The sequence below is a fragment of the Oncorhynchus gorbuscha genome, linkage group LG15, assembly GCF_021184085.1.
Source record: "Oncorhynchus gorbuscha isolate QuinsamMale2020 ecotype Even-year linkage group LG15, OgorEven_v1.0, whole genome shotgun sequence".
NCBI lineage: Eukaryota > Metazoa > Chordata > Actinopteri > Salmoniformes > Salmonidae > Oncorhynchus > Oncorhynchus gorbuscha.
This window is the reverse complement of record NC_060187.1, coordinates 18,751,489-18,773,976: the sequence shown is the minus strand read 5'-3', so window position 1 is coordinate 18,773,976 and position 22,488 is coordinate 18,751,489. Positions and strand designations below refer to the sequence as shown.

General features: G+C 43.4%; 1 protein-coding gene across 1 annotated transcript; it reads left to right on the top strand.

Annotated features, from left to right (window-relative positions):
• The first annotated feature begins 131 nt into the window (after positions 1-131).
• Positions 132-20,453, top strand: cyldl (cylindromatosis (turban tumor syndrome), like). The gene is made up of 13 exons (XM_046299841.1): positions 132-234; positions 2,221-2,663; positions 2,780-3,091; positions 3,193-3,256; positions 3,354-3,529; positions 4,223-4,367; positions 4,598-4,736; positions 13,396-13,448; positions 16,170-16,306; positions 16,558-16,666; positions 16,780-16,898; positions 17,099-17,324; positions 20,021-20,453. Exons 2-13 carry the CDS (start codon positions 2,223-2,225, stop codon positions 20,203-20,205), a joined length of 2,106 nt encoding a protein of 701 aa, XP_046155797.1. The 5' UTR covers positions 132-234; positions 2,221-2,222; the 3' UTR covers positions 20,206-20,453.
• Positions 20,454-22,488: the final 2,035 nt, after the last annotated feature.

The following is a 22,488-nucleotide window of genomic DNA, read 5'->3' as shown; positions in this document are numbered from 1 at the left end:
ATCAAACTTGGAATTTCAACTAGGGAACTTGGGCCTCTTTCCAGAGCTCCGGCTTTCGGACCCAAAGATCACTGACGTGATGATTTTTCTCTCGTATTTTTCCGAGTTCCTAGTTGTTATGAACGGGGCATATGACGACACAACGGTGAAAAGAAAGAGGAAGTGAAGTGACTCGCTAGATACCGAACAAATCTTGCTTACTCTCGTAAGAAGATTTACATTACAACTTACAAGGTAAACAATATTGACTAAAATTGTATCTATAGTACAGCATATGAACATACAGCGTGTAGTAATTGGACTGATAGTTATTGCTCAATGCAATGGAGGAAATGAATAGCTGCGATCGAAGTTGGTTTTCACTTTGCTCAGTAGTCGCAGTTGGCTTTCACTTTCTACGTGTGGTCTAATGCTGGTGTTATAATGGACTTTCTGTGGTGTGAGTAAGTTAACGTATGTGTTTATATAAGTACAGTGCATTCGGAAAGTATTCAGACCCCTTCCCAAATTGTTATGTTACAGCCTTATTCTAAATGTTTTATCTCCCTCCCAATCTACACACAATACCTCATAATGATGAAGCAAAAACAGGTTTTTAGAAATATTTTGCAAATGCATTAAAAAAAAATCAACAAATATCACATTTACATAAGTGTTCAGAACCTTTACTCTGTACTTTGTTGAAGCACCTTTGGCAGTGATTACACTCTCGAGTTTTCTTGGGTGTGACACTACAAGCGTGGCACACCTGTATTTGGGGAGTTTCCCCCATTATTCTCTGAAGATTTCCTCAAGCTCTGTCAGATTGGATGGGGAGTGTCGCTGCACAGCTATTTTCAGGTCTCCAGAGATGTTAGATTGTGTTCAAGTCTGGGCTCTGGCTTGGCCACTCAAGGACATTCAGAAACTTGTCCCGAAGTCACTCCTGTGTTGTCTTGGCTGTGTGCTTAGGTTCGTTGTCCTGTTGGAAGGTGAACCTTCACCCCAGTCTGAGGTCCCGAGTGCTCTGGAGCAGGTTTTCAGGAAGAATCTCTCTGTACTTTGCTCTGTTAATCTTTCCCTTGATCCTGACTAGTCTCCCAGTTCCTGCCACTGAAAAACATCCCCACAGCACAATGGCAAATTCCAAGCAGGCTGTCATGTGCCTTTTACTGAAGAGTGGCTTCTGTCTTGCAACTCTACCATAAAGTCCTGATTGGTGGAGTGCTGCAGAGATGGTTGTCCTTCTGGAACCTTCTCCCATCTCCACATAGGAACTCTGGAGCTCTGTTAAAGTGACAAGGCCCTTCTCCCCCGACTGTTCAGTTTGGCCGGGCAGCCAGCTCTAGGAAGAGTCTTGATGGTTCCAAACTTCTTCCATTTAAGAATGATGGAGGCCACTGTGTTCTTGGGGACCTTCAATGCTGCAGACATTTTTTGGTACCCTTCTCCAGATCTGTGCCTCGACAGAATCCTGTTTCGGTGCTCTACAGACAATTCCTTCAGCCTCATGGCTTGGTTTTTTCTCTGACATGCACTGTCAACTGTAGGACCTTATATATATATATACATGCGTGTGCCTTTCCAAATCATGTCCAATCAACTGAATTTACAACAGGTGGACTCCAATCAAGTTGTAGAAACATCCCAAGGATGATCAATGGAAACAGGATGTGAGGACAGACGCTGGGAGACGAGAAGCAAGTACAGGGACATTTAATAAACAACATGAAAACGAACATGGATCTGGACAGGGAAGACAGAAACAACAATAATGCTGACACGGGGAACAAACTGAGAAACAGAAAGATCTAGACAGGGCAATCAACAAATTGACGGAGTCCAATGAGCGCTGATGCACGTAATGATTGGCAGCTCGGCGCCCTTGAGCACCAGAGAGGGGGAGCGGGAGCAGGCGTGACACAGGATGCATCCAATCTTCATTTTGAGTCTCATAGCAAAGGGTCTGAATACTTATGCAAATAAGGTATTTCTGTTTTAGTTTTGTCATTATGGGGTATTGTGTGTATATTGATGAGAAACACATGTTATAAGGCTGTAACTTAACAAAATATGGAAAAAGTGAAGGGATCTGAATACTTTATTAATGCAGTGTGTGTGTGTGTGTGTGTGTAACAGCATGCGGAACATCCTATGCCTTGTACAGTCATTAAAAACAAAATATACATCTTCACATGTTATGGCCATTTCTATTCAAACCCTATTTCTTCCCTGCATCAGCCATGGACACATGTGATGTGAAGATGTACTACATCCTCATAGAGGAACCTGAGTTACCCATGTTGCTCATCAATGCTGGCCACATCTGTTACATCAAGGAGAGCAGGTACATGTCAATGCTTAGCAGATCTGCATGTCTGCAGGAATTGCCTGTCATCTGTAGGGGCTCCAGTTATGACAGGTTCCTGAAGGTAAATGACCTAAAACCAGTGACTGCTAAGGAGGCAGAGCTGCTGCAAGCCCTAGGAGAGGACTCCGAGAGACTGAAGTGGTATTTAGAGAGGGATGCTTTGGCTACAGCCCTGGGTTTAACTAAGGATACACCTGTCACTGTGGAGTTGGATGGGAAGTGGCTGCAGGGAATTGTACGGTACGTCGGAAGGTTGACAGAGCCAAAGTTCACAGACCCCATCGTAGGAACCTTCTTTGGCATTGAACTACAGGTAGCGTTTGCAAATTGTGTATGTTCATACATGTATTATTCTGTTGGAAATGTGTTATTCTACATTTCACATGGATATCTACCGGGTTATTCATATGTCCTCTGAATTCCTCATAGGGAGAAGACAAAGGAAAGGGACCATCAGATGGGACATATCTGTCAAAAACCCTATTCCCCTGCAAGAAAGACTGTGGGATTTTTGCTCCATTTTCCAGAGTGAAACCCATGTTTTCCAAACCCAAATTGGTGTCCAAGTGTCTGACCTTTCCAGCAGCCCAGCTGGCCCCGCAACTGTCGTCCCAACAGGCCCAACATCAGCCCCTCTCCACCGGAGACAGAGTCACCTTCTTCATGGACGAGGACATCCTCCATGGGATGGTGATGGATCTGGAGGAGAAGGACGGCAGGACGTTAGTCATCATCTCTACTGTGAGTGCAGAATGATTGGCCGATAGAGCTGTGAGATGTGGCCTATAGCAGGGGAGTATTTGGCTTTTGGGGTGTGACGGGTGTGTTTCCTGTGTTTGCAGGACCGGGATGAGAAGATCACTCTACCGCTGGACAGCGTCATCAAAGGGGAACTGCTTCAACAGGGTGTGTGTGTTTGTGTGTCTGTCTGTGCATAATTGTAATAAACCGTGCGCAAATATATTTTTTGATGCCATTGTTTGGGTTTTTGTGTTGACCACAGAGCCTGAGCCTATGGAGACTGATAAGGCCGTTATGTCTATGGAGGAGGTTCACCCCTTGGGGCTTGGTGTTGACTCTCTGGTGGAGGTGACTCTGGCTATAGGACCTGGCTATGGAACCATCCGCTGGATAGGCACTTTGCCTGGGCAGAAAGGAACCTACGCTGGACTGGAGCTGGTACACTGTCTCAACACTGGCCTCTAATGTTCACATGATGCACTGCATGGACCTTGTCTTGGGCTGGAGAGCAATTCATTGTTCTGTTTAATCTCAAACGTCAACTACTCTCCACTTCACTTGCTCTCTGTCTCTTTGTCTGTCTCTTTCTCTGTCCCTCTCTCTCAATTCAATTCAATTCAAGGGCTTTATCTGTCTCTCACTGTCTCTGTGTCTCTCTCTCTGTGTGAATCTCTCTCTGTCTCTCTCTGTGTCTCTGTCTCTCTCCATGACTCTCGCTCTCTGTGTCTCTGTCTCTCTCTGTGTCTCTGTCTCTCTCTGTGTCTCGCTCTCTGTGTCTCTGTCTCTGTGTCTCTCTGTGTCTCTCTCTCTCTGTTTCTCTCTCTGTGTCTCTCTTCTCTCTCTGTCTCTCTCTTTCTCTCTGTGTGTGTCTCGCTCTCTCTGTCTCTGTGTCTCTGTCTCTCTCTCTCTGTTGTCGTCTCTCTCTCTCTATGTGTCTCTCTCTCTCTCTCCCTGTGTCTCTGTCTCTCTCTCTCTGTGTCTCTGTCTCTCTGTCTCTCTCTCGCTCTGTGTCTCTGTCTTTCTCTGTCTGTGTCTCTGTTTCTCTCTCTGTGTGTCTCTGTCTCTCTGTGTCTGTCTTTCTCTATGTCTCTGTCTCTCTGTCTCTGTCTCTGTCTCTGTCACTCCCTCTAGGAGGATGGGTACACTGGGGTTAGTAATGGTACCTTTAAAGACCATCGGTTCTTCAGATGTCTTCCTAGACAAGGTCTCTTCGTCAAGCTTCTATCCTGCCGGCCTGACTCCCGCTTCCAGGGGGCATCAGCCAATGTCCTTCAAGGTGAAAGAAACTGCCTCTTGTAAACAAAGATCATTACAGCCAATCACATAACAAGCATTTTTTTGTTTGCTTGGTTGAGCTTGCCTGACTTAATTAACCAATTCCCACAACTGCAAAAACGGCCCATTAGGCACCCCAGGCAGACTCAAGGATTTCAAATAGTATTTGTACCCAGGTTTGGTCTGTGTGTGACTAGAACTCTTTGACATGTGTGTTTTGTAATCACTCAGAGAGACCGGCATTGCGCAGCCCTGGGGCGCTCCCCTCCTCCCCCATCGCCTCTGACCAGGTTGAGAGGATGCTGATTGGTCGAATGAAGGGGATCCAGGGCCATATAAACTCTTGCTACATGGACTCGGCCCTCTTCAGGTGAATATGATGAAAATGATGACAATATATATTGTTTATAAAGAGGAAATTAAATGATAGGCACACTAACAGCTCCTCCCTGCTCCTATAAAACACCCTCGCTCTGTCTCACTCTCGCTCTGTCTCACTCTCGCTCTGTCTCACACTCGCTCTGTCTCACCCTCGCTCTGTCTCACACTCGCTCTGTCTCACACTCGCTCTGTCTCACACTCGCTCTGTCTCACACTCGCTCTGTCTCACACTCGCTCTGTCTCACTCTCGCTCTGTCTCACTCTCGCTCTGTCTCACTCTCGCTCTGTCTCACACTCGCTCTGTCTCACTCTCGCTCTGTCTCTCTCTCGCTCTGTCTCTCTCTCGCTCTGTCTCTCTCTCGCTCTGTCTCTCTCTCGCTCTGTCTCACTCTCGCTCTGTCTCACTCTCGCTGTCTCACTCTCGCTGTCTCACTCTCACTCTCGCTCTCTCACTCTCGCTCTGTCTCTCTCTCACTCGCTCTGTCTCTCTCTCACTCGCTCTCTCTCTCTCTCACTCGCTCTGTCTCACTCTCTGTCTCTGTCTCACCACTCACTCGCTCTGTCTCTCTCTCGCTCTGTCTCTCGCTCGCTCTCTTTCTCTCTCTCGTTCTGTCTCACTCGCTCTGTCTCGATCTCTGTCTCGCTCACTCGCACTCGCTCTGTCTCGCTCACTCGCACTCTCTCTGTCTCTCTCTCTCAATCGCTCTCACTCTCGCTCTGTCTCACTCGCTCTGTCTCTCTCGCTCTGTCTCTCTCGCTCTGTCTCTCTCGCTCTGTCTCTCTCGCTCTGTCTCTCTCGCTCTCTCACTTGCTCTCTCTCTCACTCGCTCTGTCTCTCTCGCTCTCTCACTTGCTCTCTCTCTCACTCGCTCTGTCTCTCTCTCACTCGCTCGCTGTCTTTCTCTCGCTCTGTCTCACTCGCTCTGTCTCACTCGCTCTGTCTCTCTCTCACTCGCTCTCTCTCACTCGCTCTCTCTCACTTGCTCTGTCTCTCACTCACTCGCTCTGTCTCTCACTCACTCGCTCTGTCTCTCTCTCACTCGCTCTGTCTCTCTCTCACTCGCTCTGTCTCTCTCACTCGCTCTGTCTCTCTCTCACTCGCTCTGTCTCGCTCTCGCTCTGTCTCTCTCGCTCTGTCTCGATCTCTGTCTCGCTCTGTCTCGATCTCGCTCACTCTCTCTGCTCTCTCTGTCTCGCTCTCTCTCTGTCTCGCTCGCTCTGTCTCGCTCGCTCTGTCTCGCTCTGTCTCGCTCGCTCTGTCTCGCTCGCTCTGTCTCACTCTCGCTGTCTGTCTCTGTCTCTCGCTCTGTCTCGCTCGCTCTCTCTCTCTCGCTCTGTCTCACTCGCTCTGTCTCACTCGCTCTGTCTCATTCTCTCTCACTCGCTCTGTCTCACTCGCTCTCTCTCTCTCTCATTCTCTCTCTGTCTCACTCGCTCTCTCTCTCTCTCTCTGTCTCACTCTCTCTCTCTCACTCGCTCTGTCTCTCTCTCTCTCACTCGCTCTGTCTCACTCGCTCTCATTCTCTCTCACTCGCTCTGTCTCACTCGCTCTCTCTGTCTCATTCGCTCTGTCTCACTCGCTCTCTCATTCTCTCTCACTCGCTCTGTCTCACTCTGTCTCTCTCGCTCTGTCTCTCTCTCGACTCTGTCTCTCTCGCTCTGTCTCTCTCGCTCTGTCTCTCTCGCTCTGTCTCTCTCGCTCTGTCTCACTCTCGCTCTGTCTCACTCTCGCTCTGTCTCTCATTCGCTCTGTCTCTCATTCGCTCTCTCTCTTTGTCTCTGTCTCTCTCTCTGTATCTCTCATTTGCTCTGTCTCTTTGTCTCTGTCTCTCTCTCTGTATCTCTCATTTGCTCTGTCTCTTTGTCTCTGTCTCTCTCTCTGTATCTCTCATTTGCTCTGTCTCTCTCGCTCGCTCTCTCTCGCTCTGTCTCTCTCACTCGCTCTGTCTCTCTGTCTCTCGCTCTGTCTCTCTCACTCGCTCTGTCTCTCTCACTCGCTCTGTCTCTCTCACTCGCTCTGTCTCTCTCACTCGCTCTGTCTCTCTCACTCGCTCTGTCTCTCTCACTCGCTCTGTCTCTCTCACTCGCTCTGTCTCTCTCACTCGCTCTGTCTCTCTCTCATTCTATCTCACTTGCTCTCTCTCTGTCTGTCTCACTCTCATTCTATCTCACTTGCTCTCTCTGTGTCTCACTCGCGCTCTGTCTCTCACTCGCTCTGTCTCTCACTCGCTCTGTCTCTCACTCGCTCTGTCTCGCTCTGTCTCGCTCTCTCACTCGCTCTCTCACTCTCTCACTCGCTCTCTCACTCTCTCTCACTCGCTCTCTCGCTCTGTCTCACTCACTCTGTCTCGCTCGCTCTCTCGACTCTCTCTCACTCGCTCTGTCTCACTCGCTCTCTCTCACTCGCTCTGTTTCACTCGCTCTGTCTCACTCGCTCTGTCTCTCTCGCTCTGTCTCGCTCGCTCTCTCGACTCTGTCTTACTCGCTCGCTCTCTCGACTCTGTCTCACTCACTCTTACTCGCTCTGTCTCACTCACTCTTACTCACTCTTACTCGCTCTGTCTCACTCGCTCTGTCTCACTCGCTCTCTCTCGCTCTCTGTCTCACTCTGTCTCTCTCTCTCTCTCTCGCTCTCTCTCGCTCTGTCTCTCTCGCTCTCTCTCGCTCTGTCTCGCTCTCTCGCTCTCTCGCTCTCTCTCGCTCTGTCTCACTCGCTCTCTCTCGCTCTGTCTCACTCGCTCTCTCTCGCACTGTCTCACTCGCTCTGTCTCAATCGCTCTCTCTCGCTCTGTCTCAATCGCTCTCTCTCGCTCTGTCTCAATCGCTCTCTCTCGCTCTGTCTCAATCGCTCTCTCTCGCTCTGTCTCACTCGCTCTCTCTCCGCTCTGTCTCACTCGCTCTCTCTCGGCTCTGTCTCACTCGCTCTCTCTCCGCTCTGTGTCTCGCTCTGTCTCGCTCTCGCTCTGTCTCTCACTCGCTCTGTCTCTCTCTCACTCGCTCTGTCTCTCTCTCGCTCTGTCTCTCTCGCTCTGTCTCTCTCTCGCTCTGTCTCACTCTCGCATTCTGTCTCACTTGCTCTCTCTGTCTCACTCTCGCTCTGTCTCTCTCTCGCTCTGTCTCACTCTCGCTCTGTCTCACTCTCGCTCTGTCTCACTCGCTCTGTCTCTCTCACTCGCTCTCTGTCTCTCTCTCGCTCTGTCTCACTCTCGCTCTGTCTCTCGCTCTCTCGCTCTGTCTCACTCGCTCTGTCTCACTCTCGCTCTGTCTCACTCGCTCTGTCTCACTCTCGCTCTGTCTCACTCTCGCTCTGTCTCTCTCGCTCTGTCTCTCACTCTCTCTCTCTTTGTCTCTGTCTCTCTCTCTTCTCTGTATCTCTCATTCGCTCTGTCTCGCTCTGTCTCTCTCACTCTTCTCTCGCTCTGTCTATCTCGCTCTCACTTGCTCTCTGTCTCACTCGCTCTCACTCGCTCTGTCTCACTCTCTTGCTCACTCGCTCTGTCTCACTCGCTCTCTCTCGCTCTGTCTCACTCTCTCTCTCTCGCTCTGTCTCACTCTCTCTCTCTCTAGTCTGTTCTCCTGCTCAGTGCTGGACTCCCTCTGTTTCTCAACAGAGCCTAGGGATGCCCTCATCCTACCCTGCTCTGTCTCAACTCGCTCTCTCAGCCAGCTCTGTCTGTGTGTCTGTCTTAGGAGCTCTGAATTGTCTTGGGGGTGCTACATGTGTTGCATGTGTTTCTTGATGTCTCGTCTGAAGGTTCTGTCTCGCTCTCTCTCGCTCTGTCTCACTCAAACTCTCTCTACGCACTGTCTCACTCGCAACTCTCTCTCGCTCTGTCTCAGAGTTGTGTCTCGCTCTGTCTCAATCCGCTCTCTCTCGCTCTATCTCAAGAGGAGAAAGCTCAAAATCTCTCTCTCGCTCTGTCTCACTATAGGTTTTCTCTCCGCTCTGTCTAAAGACTCGCAACTGACATCTGTCTAAATGCTCTAAAGACTCTCTCACTCGCTCTGTATCTCTCTCACTCTGTCTCATCTAAAGCTCTGTCTAAAGACTAGCTCTGTCTCATCTCGCTCTGTCTCACTGCTCTGTCTCATCTCAGACCTCGCTCTCTCTCATTATGCTCTGTCATCACTTAGCTCTGTCTCTCACTCATCTCGCTCTGTCTCTCACTCACTTGACTCTGTCTCTGGTTATAAAGACATAGCTCTGTCTCTCTCTAGACGCTCTGTCTCTCTCTATAAAGACTGCTCTGTCTAAAGCTCTCGCTCTGTCTCTCTCGCTCTGTCTAAAGCATCTCGACTCTGTCTAAAGACATCTCGACTCTGTCATCGATAGACTCTGTTTCTAAAGACTCTAAAGACTAGACCTGGTTATAAAGACATCTAAAGACTAGACCTGGTTATAAAGACATCTAAAGACTAGACCTGTTATAAAGACTAGACTCTGGTTATAAAGACATCTAAAGACTAGACCTGTCTATAAAGACTCTAAAGACTCTGGTTCTAAAGACTCTGTTATAAAGACATCTAAAGCTCTCTAAAGACTCTGTTATAAAGACATCTAAAGACTAGACTCTGTCTCATCTAAAGACTAGACCTGGTTCTAAAGACATCTAAAGACTAGACCTGGTTATCTCACTAGACCTGGCTCATCTAAAGACTAGACCTGGTTCTCTCTAAAGACTAGCTCTGTCTCACTCGCTTTCTAAAGACTCTCTCTAAAGCTCTGTCTCACCTGCTCTCTCTCTCTAAAGACATCTAAAGACTCTGGTTATCATCTAAAGACTAGACCTGGTTATAAAGACATCTAAAGACTAGACTGGTTCTAAAGTCTAAAGACTAGACCTGTGTCTCATCTAAAGACTCTGTCTCACTCTGTGACATCTCTAGACTCTGTAAAGACTCTCTAGCTCTGTATCATCTCGCTCTGTATAAAGACTCTAAAGACTAGACCTGGTTATAAAGACTCGCTCTGTCTCACATCTAAAGACTAGACCTCTGTCTAAAGACATCTAAAGACTCTGGTCTATAAAGACATCTAAAGTCTCACTGACTCTGTTATCATTAAAGACTCTGTCTCACTAAAGCTCTCTCTCTTTGTCTCTCTCTCTCTGTATCTCTCATTTGCTCTGTCTCTTTGTCTCTGGTTATCTCTCTGTATCTAGACTCTTTGCTCTGTCTCTTTGTCTCTGTCATCTAAAGACTCTGTATCTCTCATTTGCTCTGTCTCTCTAAAGACTCGCTCTCTCTCGACTCTGTTATAAAGACTCTAAAGACTCTGTCTCTCTAGACACTAAAGCTCTGTCTCTCTAAAGACTAGACTCTGTAAAGACTCATCTAAAGACTAGACCTGTCTAAAGACTCTCACTCGCTCTGTCTAAAGACTCACTGGTTATCTCTAAAGACTAGACCTGGTTATTCTATCTAAAGACTTGCTAAAGACTAGACCTGTTATAAAGACTCTAGACCTGGTTATAAAGACTCTGGTTATAAAGACTAGACCTGTTATAAAGACACTAAAGCTCTGTCTCTAAAGACTAGACCTGCTCTATAAAGACTCTAAAGACTAGACCTGGTTATAAAGACATCTAAAGACTAGACCTGGTTGTCTAAAGACATCTCTCTGTCTCAAAGACTAGACCTGGTTATAAAGACATCTAAAGACTAGACCTGGTTATAAAGACTCTCTCAGACTCTGGTTCTAAACATCTAAAGACTAGACCTGGTTATAAAGACATCTCTGACCTGGTTATAAAGACATCTAAAGACTAGTCTGGTTATAAAGACATCTAAAGACTCTCTCTAAAGCTCTGTATAAACTCGCTCTGTCTCACCTGGTTATAAAGACATCTAAAGACTAGACCTGTCTCATAAAGACATCGCTCTCTAAAGACTAGACCTGGCTCTATCTCACTCTAAAGACTCTGTCTCTAAAGCTCTAGTCTCGCTCGCTCTCTGGACTCTGTCTCATCTAAAGACTAGACCTGGTTATAAAGCTCGCTAAAGACATCTAAAGACTCTGTCTCACTAAAGACTAGACCTGGTTATAAAGACTCTGTCTAGACTCGCTCTAAAGACTCTCGCTCTAAAGTCTCACTCTGTCTCAGACATCTAAAGACTCTCTGGTTATAAAGACATCTAAAGACTAGACCTGGTTATCTAGACCTGTATAAAGACATCTAAAGACTCTAAAGACTCTGGTTCTAAAGACATCTGACTAGACTCTGGTTATCTCGCTCTGTCTAGACCTGGTTATAAAGACTAGTCTCCTGGTTATAAAGACATCTAAAGACTAGACCTGTCTCACTAGACCTGGTTATAAAGACATCTAAAGTGGTTATCAGACCTGGTTATAAAGACATCTAAAGACTAGACTCGCTTCTAAAGACATCTGACTCTCTGGTTATAAAGACATCGACTAGACCTCTCCGACTCTGTCTCATCTAAAGACTAGACCTGGTTATCTCTCTCCGACATCTAAAGACTAGACCTGGTTATCTAAAGACTCTGTCTATAAAGACATCTAAAGACTAGACCTGGTTATAAAGACATCTGACCTGGTTATAAAGACTAGACTCTGGTTATAAAGACTCTAAAGACTAGACCTGGTTATAAAGACATCTGTAGACCTCTCTCTAGACCTGGTTATAAAGACATCTAAAGACTAGACCTGGTTATAAAGACTCGCTCTGTCTCCTAAAGACTAGACCTGGTTATAAAGACTCTGTCTCAAAGACTAGATTCTATCTCTAGACCTGGTTTAAAGACTCTGGTTATAAAGACTAGACCTGTCTCTAAAGACTAGACCTGGTTATAAAGTCTCTAAAGACTAGACCTGGTTATAAAGACATCTAAAGACTAGACCTGGTTATAAAGACTAGCTCTCTCACTAGACCTGGTTATAAAGACATCTAAAGACTAGACCTGGTTATAAAGACTAGACCTGTAAAGACATCTAAAGACTAGACCGCTATAAAGACTAGACTCTCATCTAAAGACTAGTCTCACTAAAGACTAGACCTGTCTCACTAGACCGCTCTAAAGACTAGACCTCTCTAAAGACTCTGTTCTCACTAAAGACTCTGGTTCTCTCTAAAGACTAGACCTGTTATAAAGACTCTAAAGACTCTGTCTACTAGACCTGGTTTAAAGACTCTAAAGCTGCTGGTTATAAAGACATCTAAAGACTAGACCTGTTATACTCTAAAGACTAGACCTGGTTATAAAGACATCTAAAGACTAGACCTGGTTATAAAGACATCTAAAGACTAGACCTGGTTATAAAGCATCTGTCTGGTTATAAAGACATCTAAAGACTAGACCTGGTTATAAAAAGACATCTAAAGACTCTGTATAAAGACATCTAAAGACTCTGGTCTATAAAGACATCTCTCGACCTGGTTATAAAGACATCTAAAGACTCTCGCTCTGACTAGACCTGGTTATCGCTCTCTCTAAAGCTCTGTCTAAAGACACTCGCTGGTTATAAAGACATCTAAAGACTAGACCTGGCTCTCTCTCACTCTGTCAAAGACATCTAAAGACTAGACCTGGTTATAAAGACATCTAAAGACTAGACCTGGTTATAAAGACATCTAAAGACTCTGACGCTCTCTAGACCTGGTTATAAAGACATCTAAAGACTAGACCTGGTTATAAAGACATCTAAAGACTAGACCTGGTCTCCTGGTTATAAAGACATCTAAAGACTAGACCTGGTTATCATCTAAAGACTAGACCTCTAGCTGGTTATAAAGACATCTAAAGACATTCGACCTGGTTATAAAGACATCTAAAGACTAGACCTGGTTATAAAGACATCTAAAGACTCTCGCTAAAGACTAGACCTGGTTATAAAGACATCTAAAGACTAGACCTGGTTATAAAGACATCTAAAGACTAGACTCTGGTTATAAAGACATCTAAAGACTAGACCTGGTTATAAAGACATCTAAAGACTAGACCTGGTTATAAAGACATCTAAAGACTAGACCTGTTATAAAGACATCTAAAGACTAGACCTGGTTATAAAGACATCTAAAGACTAGACCTGGTTATAAAGACATCTAAAGACTAGACCTGGTTATAAACTCTCTAAAGACTAGACCTGTTATAAAGACGCTCTGTCTAAAGACTAGACTCTGGTTATAAAGACATCTAAAGACTCTGTCTCACTCTGGTTATAAAGACATCTAAAGACTAGACCTGGTTATAAAGTCTAAAGACTCACCTCTCTCTAAAGACTAGACCTGGTTATAAAGTCTCTAAAGACTCTCTCTGTATCTCTCATTCGCTCTAAAGTCTAGACTCTGGTTATAAAGACATCTAAAGACTAGACCTGGTTATAAAGACATCTAAAGACTAGACCTGGTTATAAAGACATCTAAAGACTAGACTCTCTGTTATAAAGACATCTAAAGACTAGTCTGCTTCTTGCTCTCTCTAAAGACTAGACCTGTCTCACTAAAGACTCTAAAGACATCTAAAGACTAGACCTGTCTATAAAGACTCTCTTGCTCTCTGACTCGACCTGGTTATAAAGACATCTAAAGACTAGACCTGGTCTATAAAGACATCTAAAGACTAGACCTGGTTATAAAGACATCTAAAGACTAGACCTGGTTATAAAGACATCTCTCCTGGTTCTAAAGTCTGTTCTCCTGTTCCTCAGTGCTGGACTCCCTGCTGTTTAAGACTAGACCTGGTTATCTAAAGACAGACCTGGTTATGCCCCCATCCAGACTAGACCTGGTTATAATGACATCTAAAGACAGACCTGGTTATAAAGACATCTAAAGCCAGACGTGGTGTGTGTAAAGTGTGTTATAAGGAGGTGTTATAGACATCTAAAATTGTAGACCTGGGGGTGCTAATACATGTGTTGCATGTGTTTATTGACATCTAAAGACTGCAGTGAAGGTTTTGTGGAACTAGACCTGGTTATAAAGACTAGACATTATAAAGACATCTCAGCAGCTGCATAAAGACTTGGATAGACTGGTTATAAACACATTCACCACAGAGGTTAGAAAGAACAAACATCTGCCTGGTTATAAAGACTTTCTAACAGGACAGTCGCAACTGTAAATGAACTAGACTTAATAGGGTGATTTCTGAAAGGACTGGTGTGTCTGTGTGTGGTTGTGTTCTTGTTCAGATCCAGAAGAGTTTCTTACCCTCATTATGCACCATATTTAAAGTCTGGATCCTCTAAAGACTCAAACTGTAAGAATACCTTACTCTAACCTATGTTCTATTTGAATTGTAATGTAGCTATGCATCTAAAGACTAGACCTGGTTATAAAGACATCTAAAGACTAGACCTGGTTATAAAGACATCTAAAGACTAGACCTGGTTATAAAGACTAGACCTGGTTATAAAGACATCTAAAGACTAGACCTGGTTATAAAGACATCTAAAGACTAGACCTGGTTATAAAGACATCTAAAGACTAGACCTGGTTATAAAGACATCTAAAGACTAGACCTGGTTATAAAGACATCTAAAGACTAGACCTGGTTATAAAGACATCTAAAGACTAGACCTGGTTATAAAGACTAGACCTGGTTATAAAGACATCTAAAGACTAGTTATAAAAAGACTGGTTATAAAGACATCTAAAGACTAGACCTGGTTATAAAGACTAGACCTGGTTATAAAGACATCTAAAGACTAGACCTGGTTATAAAGACATCTAAAGACTAGACCTGGTTATAAAGACTAGACCTGGTTATAAAGACATCTAAAGACTAGACCTGGTTATAAAGACATCTAAAGACTAGACCTGGTTATAAAGACATCTAAAGACTAGACCTGGTTATAAAGACTAGACCTGGTTATAAAGACATCTAAAGACTAGACCTGGTTATAAAGACATCTAAAGACTAGACCTGGTTATAAAGACATCTAAAGACTAGACCTGGTTATAAAGACATCTAAAGACTAGACCTGGTTATAAAGACTAGACCTGGTTATAAAGACATCTAAAGACTAGACCTGGTTATAAAGACATCTAAAGACTAGACCTGGTTATAAAGACATCTAAAGACTAGACCTGGTTATAAAGACTAGACCTGGTTATAAAGACATCTAAAGACTAGACCTGGTTATAAAGACATCTAAAGACTAGACCTGGTTATAAAGACATCTAAAGACTAGACCTGGTTATAAAGACATCTAAAGACTAGACCTGGTTATAAAGACATCTAAAGACTAGACCTGGTTATAAAGACATCTAAAGACTAGACCTGGTTATAAAGACATCTAAAGACTAGACCTGGTTATAAAGACTAGACCTGGTTATAAAGACATCTAAAGACTAGACCTGGTTATAAAGACTAGACCTGGTTATAAAGACATCTAAAGACTAGACCTGGTTATAAAGACATCTAAAGACTAGACCTGGTTATAAAGACATCTAAAGACTAGACCTGGTTATAAAGACATCTAAAGACTAGACCTGGTTATAAAGACATCTAAAGACTAGACCTGGTTATAAAGACATCTAAAGACTAGACCTGGTTATAAAGACATCTAAAGACTAGACCTGGTTATAAAGACATCTAAAGACTAGACCTGGTTATAAAGACATCTAAAGACTAGACCTGGTTATAAAGACATCTAAAGACTAGACCTGGTTATAAAGACATCTAAAGACTAGACCTGGTTATAAAGACATCTAAAGACTAGACCTGGTTATAAAGACATCTAAAGACTAGACCTGGTTATAAAGACATCTAAAGACTAGACCTGGTTATAAAGACATCTAAAGACTAGACCTGGTTATAAAGACATCTAAAGACTAGACCTGGTTATAAAGACATCTAAAGACTAGACCTGGTTATAAAGACATCTAAAGACTAGACCTGGTTATAAAGACATCTAAAGACTAGACCTGGTTATAAAGACATCTAAAGACTAGACCTGGTTATAAAGACATCTAAAGACTAGACCTGGTTATAAAAAGACTAGACCTGGTTATAAAGACATCTAAAGACTAGACCTGGTTATAAAGACATCTAAAGACTAGACCTGGTTATAAAGACATCTAAAGACTAGACCTGGTTATAAAGACTAGACCTGGTTATAAAGACATCTAAAGACTAGACCTGGTTATAAAGACATCTAAAGACTAGACCTGGTTATAAAGACATCTAAAGACTAGACCTGGTTATAAAGACATCTAAAGACTAGACCTGGTTATAAAGACATCTAAAGACTAGACCTGGTTATAAAGACATCTAAAGACTAGACCTGGTTATAAAGACTAGACCTGGTTATAAAGACATCTAAAGACTAGACCTGGTTATAAAGACATCTAAAGACTAGACCTGGTTATAAAGACTAGACCTGGTTATAAAGACATCTAAAGACTAGACCTGGTTATAAAGACATCTAAAGACTAGACCTGTTTGTCATCTAAAGGTCAGTCTCCAGGGGGAAAGGTCCAGGACAGTTACTGTTATCAAATCTTCCTGGATAACAACCACAGCCTGGTTCTGCCTACTGTCCAACACCTGCTGGAACACTCCTTCCACAGTGCAGGACTCAAACTGGCAGAGGTAGGGGTGTGTATGGGTGGGTGGGTGGGTTTGTGTGTGTGGGTGGGTGGGTTTGTGTGTGTGGGTGGGTGTGGGTGGGTTTGTGTGGGTGCACAGTACTCGCTCACTATGCTCATTCTCATTTATCTGACACTCCTGTAGATGGCGCTGTTTGATAAGTCTTCTGCTAGACTATACAACGGTCTCTAGATTGGTAGTCTACTGTAGTCAGTGGTTGTGTAGTGACTGTATGTCTCTTCCTCTCCTTCTAGGTGCCGTCTTGTCTGATCCTCCAGATGCCTCGCTTTGGGAAGAAGTTCAAGATGTTTCAGAAGATTATCCCTTCACTGGAGCTGGACATTACTGACCTCCTCTCTGAAGGTAGTTCACACACCACACACACAGACACACACACACCCACACACACACACACACATTGCCACTCAAGGATACACCATATATCTGTGCAGAGATGTGACGTGGTGTGTGTTCAGGTCCCCAGCAGTGTGTGTTGTGTGGTCAGCTGGCATATGAGGAGTGTGTGGACTGCTTCAGAGACCCAGTCTTCAGCAGGACAGGATTTAAAGTGTTCTGCAGGACCTGCTCCTCTCAGGTAGGGCGTAAGAACAGACTGACACACTCCACTCTGTGTGTGTACCTGTCATAGTGTTGTGTGTCATTATACGTGTATGAGATCATACTACATTGCAGTCAGAGTACACAGAATCAGTGATCTACAAACCACTTTGCATCCCAAATAATTACTCTATTTGATTAGGAGTAGTGATTCTGCACCTCTGTCTCCTTCTCCAGGTGCACTCTCACCCCGAGCGGCTGTCCCACAGCCCCTCCCCCCTGCAGCTCCCTGAGGGTTACCCTGCCCACACTACCCTCCGACCCCCACCCCCTGCCCCACCCAGAGAGAGACTGGAGCTGTTTGCAGTGCTGTGCATAGAGACCAGTCACTATGTCTCCTTCATCAAACATGGACCAAACAGCACAGACTGGATCTTCTTTGACAGCATGGCTGACAGACATGGTGAGGTTGTGTGGAATATGCTGTGGCTTGTTTCCTCCATTCCTTTCAAACCTCATTGGAGGTCAGAAGGAAGCACCTTGGGTCCTTTCCTCCAATACGCATTGAGAGGAATAGAGGAAACAAGGATGGCGGAAGCAAGGATTTGACGGCTAGTAATGTTTTCAGACACCAACAGTGGGTTTGAATTTTCTCTGTCTTGGTCTCATTCTCCGTCTCATTCTCTGTCTTTGTCTTATTCTGTCTTTGTCTTATTCTCTCTCATTATCTTTCATTCTCTGTCTCATTCTATCTCTCTGTCTCATTCTCTGTCTCATTCTCTGTCTCATTCTCTGTCTCATTCTCTGTCTTTGTCTCATTCTCTGTCTTTGTCTCATTCTCTGTCTTTGTCTCATTCTCTGTCTTTGTCTCATTCTCTGTCTTTGTCTCATTCTCTGTCTTTGTCTCATTCTTTGTCTTATTGTCTCATTATCTTTCATTCTCTGTCTCATTCTATCTCTCTGTCTCATTCTTTGTCTCATTCTCTGTCTTTGTCTCATTCTCTGTCTTTGTCTCATTCTCTGTCTTTGTCTCATTCTCTGTCTTTGTCTCATTCTCTGTCTTTGTCTTATTCTTCTCATTATCTTTCATTCTCTGTCTCATTCTATCTCTCTGTCTCATTCTTTGTCTCATTCTCTGTCTTTGTCTCATTCTCTGTCTTTGTCTCATTTCTGTCTTTGTCTTATTCTCTCTCTTTCATTCTCTGTTCATTCTCTGTCTCATTCTTCTCTGTCTCATTCATTCTCATTCTCTGTCTTTGTCTCATTCTCTGTCTTTGTCTCATTCTCTGTCTTTGTCTCATTCTCTCATTCTTTGTCTCATTCTCTGTCTTTGTCTCATTTCTGTCTTTGTCTTATTCTCTCTCATTATCTTTCATTCTCTGTCTCATTCTATCTCTCTGTCTCATTCTTTGTCTCATTCTCTGTCTTTGTCTCATTCTCTGTCTTTGTCATTCTCTGTCTTTGTCTTATTCTCTCTTTGTCTTTCATCTTTCATTCTCTGTCTCATTCTTTTCTCATTCTCTCTTTGTCTCATTCTCTTTGTCTCATTTCTGTCTCATTCTCTGTCTTTGTCTCATTTCTGTCTTTGTCTCATTCTCTGTCTTTGTCTCATTCTCTGTCTTTGTCTCATTCTCTGTCTTTGTCTCATTCTCTGTCTTTGTCTCATTCTCTGTCTTTGTCTCATTCTCTGTCTTTGTCTCATTCTCTGTCTTTGTCTCATTCTCTGTCTTTGTCTCATTCTCTGTCTTTGTCTCATTCTCTGTCTTTGTCTCATTCTCTGTCTTTGTCTCATTCTCTGTCTTTGTCTCATTCTCTGTCTTTGTCTTTGTCTCTGTCTTTGTCTCATTCTCTGTCTTTGTCTCATTCATTCTGTCTTTGTCTCATTCTCTGTCTTTGTCTCATTCTCTGTCTTTGTCTCATTCTCTGTCTTTGTCTCATTCTCTGTCTTTGTCTCATTCTTTGTCTCATTCTTTGTCTCATTCTCTGTCTTTGTCTCATTCTCTGTCTTTGTCTCATTCTCTGTCTTTGTCTCATTCTCTGTCTTTGTCTCATTCTCTGTCTTTGTCTCATTCTCTGTCTTTGTCTCATTCTCTGTCTTTGTCTCATTCTCTGTCTTTGTCTCATTCTCTGTCTTTGTCTCATTCTCTGTCTCATGTCTCTCATTCTCTCTGTCTCATTCTCTGTCTCATTCTGTCTCATTCTCTTTGTCTCATTCTCTGTCTTTGTCTCATTCTCTGTCTTTGTCTCATTCTCTGTCTTTGTCTCATTCTCTGTCTTTGTCTCATTCTCCGTCTTTGTCTCATTCTCTCTCATTATCTTTCATTCTCTGTCTCATTCTCTGTCTCAGTCTCTGTATTTGTCTTATTCTCTCTCATTATCTTTCATTCTCTGTCTCATTCTTTGTCTCAGTCTCTGTATTTGTCTTATTCTCTCTCATTCTCTTTCATTCTCTGTCTCATTCTATCTCTCTGTCTCATTCTATCTCTCTGTCTCATTCTCTGTCTTTGTCTCATTCTCTGTATTTGTCTTATTCTCTCTCATTATCTTTCATTCTCTGTCTCATTCTCTGTCTCATTCTATCTCTCTGTCTCATTCTCTGTCTCAGTCTCTGTATTTGTCTTATTCTCTGTCTCATTCTCTCTCTGTCTCATTCTGTCTCATTCTCATTCTATCTCTCTGTCTCATTCTCAATTCAATTCAAGGGGCTTTATTGGCATGGGAAACGTGTTAACATTGCCAAAGCAAGTGAGGTAGATAATATACAAAAGTGAAATAAACAATAAAAATGAACATTTCTCTCTGTCTCATTCTCTCTCTCATTCTCTCTCTGTCTCATTCTCTGTCCCTCATTCTCTGTCTCATTCTCTCTCTCTCCTCATGTCTCTGTCTCATTCTCTCTCTCTCATTCTCTGTCTCATTCTGTCTCATTCTCTGTCTCTCATTCTCTCTCTGTCTTGTTCTGTCTCTCATTCTCTCTCTCTGTCTCATTCTCTGTCTCTGTCTCTGTCTCATTCTCTGTCTCTGTCTCTGTCTCATTTTCTCTCTCTCTCACTCTCAATTCTCTCTCTCTCTCTCTTTCTCATTCTCTCTCTCTGTCTCATTCTCTCTCTCTCATTCTCTGTCTTTCCCTCTCTTTCTCTCTTTCTGTGTATGTTTCAGGAGAGAGGGATGGCTTCAACATTCCCCAGGTGGAGGCATGTCCAGAGGTCGGCATGTACCTGGTCATGTCACCCGCCGAGCTGGCCAACCAGGTGCCTCGGGACATGAAGGGCGTGGCTAAGCGTCTGTTCTGTGATGCCTACATGTACCTGTACCAGAGTACCAGCATCAGCCTCTACCGCTGACAGAAGGCGGGACCACATGGGTAATTCCACACCTCAAATTTGAGCGTTGTACAACTATTGTACTACTTGTCTGTAAGTAAAAATGGATGGGACCTCTGTTCACTGCTTATACTGTCCAAATGGCCCAAATGTTATAGTGCCTTATGATAGTGTGTGTGTGTGTGTGTGTGTGTGTGTGTGTGTGTGTGTGTGTGTGTGTGTGTGTGTGTGTGTGTGTGTGTGTGTGTGTGTGTGTGTGTGTGTGTGTGTGTGTGTGTGTGTGTGTGTGTGTGTGTGTGTGTGTGATATGTGTTTGGACAAACCTACTCATTCAAGGGTTTTTATTTTTTATGTTCCCACATTGTAGAGTAATAGTGAAGACAATAAAATAACACATGGAATCATGTAGTAACCAAAAAAGTGTAGTAATAAAAAAATATATATATATATATTTGATATTCTTCAAAGTAGCCACCCTTTGCCTTGATGAAAGCATTCACCTGGAATGCTTTTCCAACAGTCTTAAAGGAGTTCCCTGCTTTTCCTTCACTCTGCGGTCCAACTCATCCCAAACCATCTCAATTGGTTTGAGGTCGGGTGATTGTGGAGGCCAGGTAATCTGATGAAGCACTCATCACTCTCCTTCTTGGTCAAATAGCCCTTACACAGCCTGGAGGTGGGTTGTGTTATTGTCCTGTTGAAAAACAAATGATAGTCCCACTAAGCGCAAACCAGATGGGATGGCGTATCGCTGCAGAATGATGTGGTAGCCATGCTGGTTAAGTGTGCCTTGAATTCTAAATAAATCACAGACCGTATCACCAGCAAAGCACCATCACATCTCCTCCTTCATGCTCCACGGTGGGAACCACACATGCGGAGATCATCTGTTCACCTACTCTGCGTCTCACAAAGACACGGTGGTTGGAACCAAAAATCTCAAATTTGGGCTCATCAAACCGAAGGACAGATTTCCACTGGTTTAATGTTCATTGCTTATGTTTCTTGGCCTGAGCAAGTCTCTTCTTATTATTTGTGTCCTTTAGTAGTGATTTCTTTGCAGTAATTTGACCATGATGGCCTGAGTCACGTAGTCTCCTCTGAACAGTTGATGTTGAGATGTGTCTGTTACTTGAACTCTGTGAAGCATTTATTTGGGCATTTATTTGGGCTGCAATCTGAGGTGCTGTTAACTCTAATGAACTCCCTGTGGCGGTCCTCATGAGAGCCAGTTTCATCATAGAGCTTGATGGTTTTTGCAACTGCACTTGAAAAAACTTTCAAAGTTCTTGACATTTTCCACATTGACTGACCTTCATGTCATGATGGACTGTCATTTCTCTTTGCTTATTTGAGCTGTTCTTGCCATAATATGGACATGGTCTTTTACCAAATAGGGTTATCTTCTGTATACCACCCCTACCTTGTCACAACACAACTGATTGGCTCAAATGCATTAAGAGGGAAAGAAATTCCACAAATGAACTTTTAACAGCTGTTAATTGAAATGCATTCCAGGTGGCTACCTCATAATGCTGGTTGAGAGAATGCCAAGAGTGTGCAAAGCTGTCATCAAGGCAAAGGGTGGCTACTTTGAAGAATCTCAAATATATTTAGATTTGTTAACACTTTTTTGGTTACTACATGATTCCATATGTGTTATTTAATTGTTTTTATGTCTTCACTATTATTCTACAATGTAGAACATTGTAAAAAATCAAGAAAAACCCTTGAATGAGTAGGTGTGTCCAAACTTTTGACTGGTGATATATATATATATATATATATATATTAAACATGGAAACGTATGACTTCCATAGGCCTTCTAAAAGCCAAAGATATGTTCACTTTATGTAAAAAGTCTTGGGGTGAATTAGCGCCCTTTCTCCTCTTGGAAATGCATCCAAATAATCAGAAAATATATCATGATTTGTACTTTCTGATAAAGTGCCTTATCAAAGTCAAGAATTCCAATGTTTCTCAAATAAATGTGTACCTCACCCCTCTGTACTTTTATTATACTGTTGTAACGTCGTTCTTTGTTTGTCAAAAGAGAGTCGGACTGAAATGCAGCGTAGTGGTTACTCATGACTTTAATAGAAAAAGTGACACATGAAAAATAACGTAATATACAAAATACAAACAACAAACGGAACGAAACCTATACAGCCTATCTGGTGAAACTACACAGAGACAGGAACAATCACCCACCAAATACACAGTGAAACCTAATTACAGCCTATCTGGTGAAACTACACAGAGACAGGAACAATCACCCACCAAATACACAGTGAAACCTAATTA